The 815-nt window shown below is 41.6% G+C and overlaps 1 protein-coding gene across 1 annotated transcript; it reads right to left on the bottom strand.

Moving 5' to 3' along the window:
- Nucleotides 1-591: 591 nt before the first annotated feature.
- On the bottom strand, nucleotides 592-786 carry T265_16133 (hypothetical protein; the record flags this gene model as incomplete). The annotated part of the gene is made up of 1 exon (XM_009179659.1): nucleotides 592-786. A coding segment is annotated over one exon (195 nt), but the record flags the coding sequence as incomplete, so codon positions are not given.
- Nucleotides 787-815: the final 29 nt, after the last annotated feature.

Genomic DNA, 815 nt, shown 5'->3' with positions numbered 1-815 from the left:
AACACCATAAGTTTGCACAGGATTAAGTGGCTCCCTCGTTAGTGGATTCTCCGTATAAAGCAATGACTGTTGGATATGATTAAAGCAGGAACTTGACAGTCAGCTACCAAACAAAGATATCTATGCCAGTGATTCCGAGAGGAACAAAGGATAATCGCCTTAGGGATACACAGGGACTGAAGGAAAGAGAGGTAGCTATACGTTTTCGTAACCATAGATGTGACAAGGATGTATTTGTGACTGTGCAACACAATGGTGATGAAGCACTACATTGCTGGATACTGTCGAATGCTGTCACAAATGGAAGTAAAGTCAACCGCGTTGAAAAACAAACAAACCTTCAATTGCATAGATCACGGATTCTGCCTCATAAATAGTCCAGTTCCAAGCATCTGCAAGCAGCATTCGCCTGTTAAGACAGAGCCAACTTAACATGGTTTGGATCGCAGAATGCAACTGAACGAGACTTTCTATAATTTTTCCACACAGGAAGTGCCATTGTGATAGTGGAACTCAAAGTAAATCCGGTTATACTCTCCGAGTGTGTAACTTTCGACACTTGTGAAAAACCTCAATGGGTCGCGCTTACCTTCTGCACACGGCAAGCGGGTTTGAGTAATTCAAATGCAATAAATAATATTGTGTAACATAATTCTCGATATTCGCCGCCAAACTGGGTTCAGTGGCCTTTGTCTCATCCTGTACATCAGACTGTACTTTACTTTGCATACATGTAAGCACGTCATTTCCCAAAGTAACACTGATTTTCTCATTGGTAGTTTCCATATTTCAGTCTGAGTATGGGTTAGAGGTTC

Source organism: Opisthorchis viverrini (assembly GCF_000715545.1).
Source record: "Opisthorchis viverrini unplaced genomic scaffold opera_v5_5400, whole genome shotgun sequence".
Classification (NCBI taxonomy): Eukaryota; Metazoa; Platyhelminthes; class Trematoda; order Opisthorchiida; family Opisthorchiidae; genus Opisthorchis; species Opisthorchis viverrini.
This window is presented reverse-complemented; position numbering and strand designations above follow the sequence as displayed.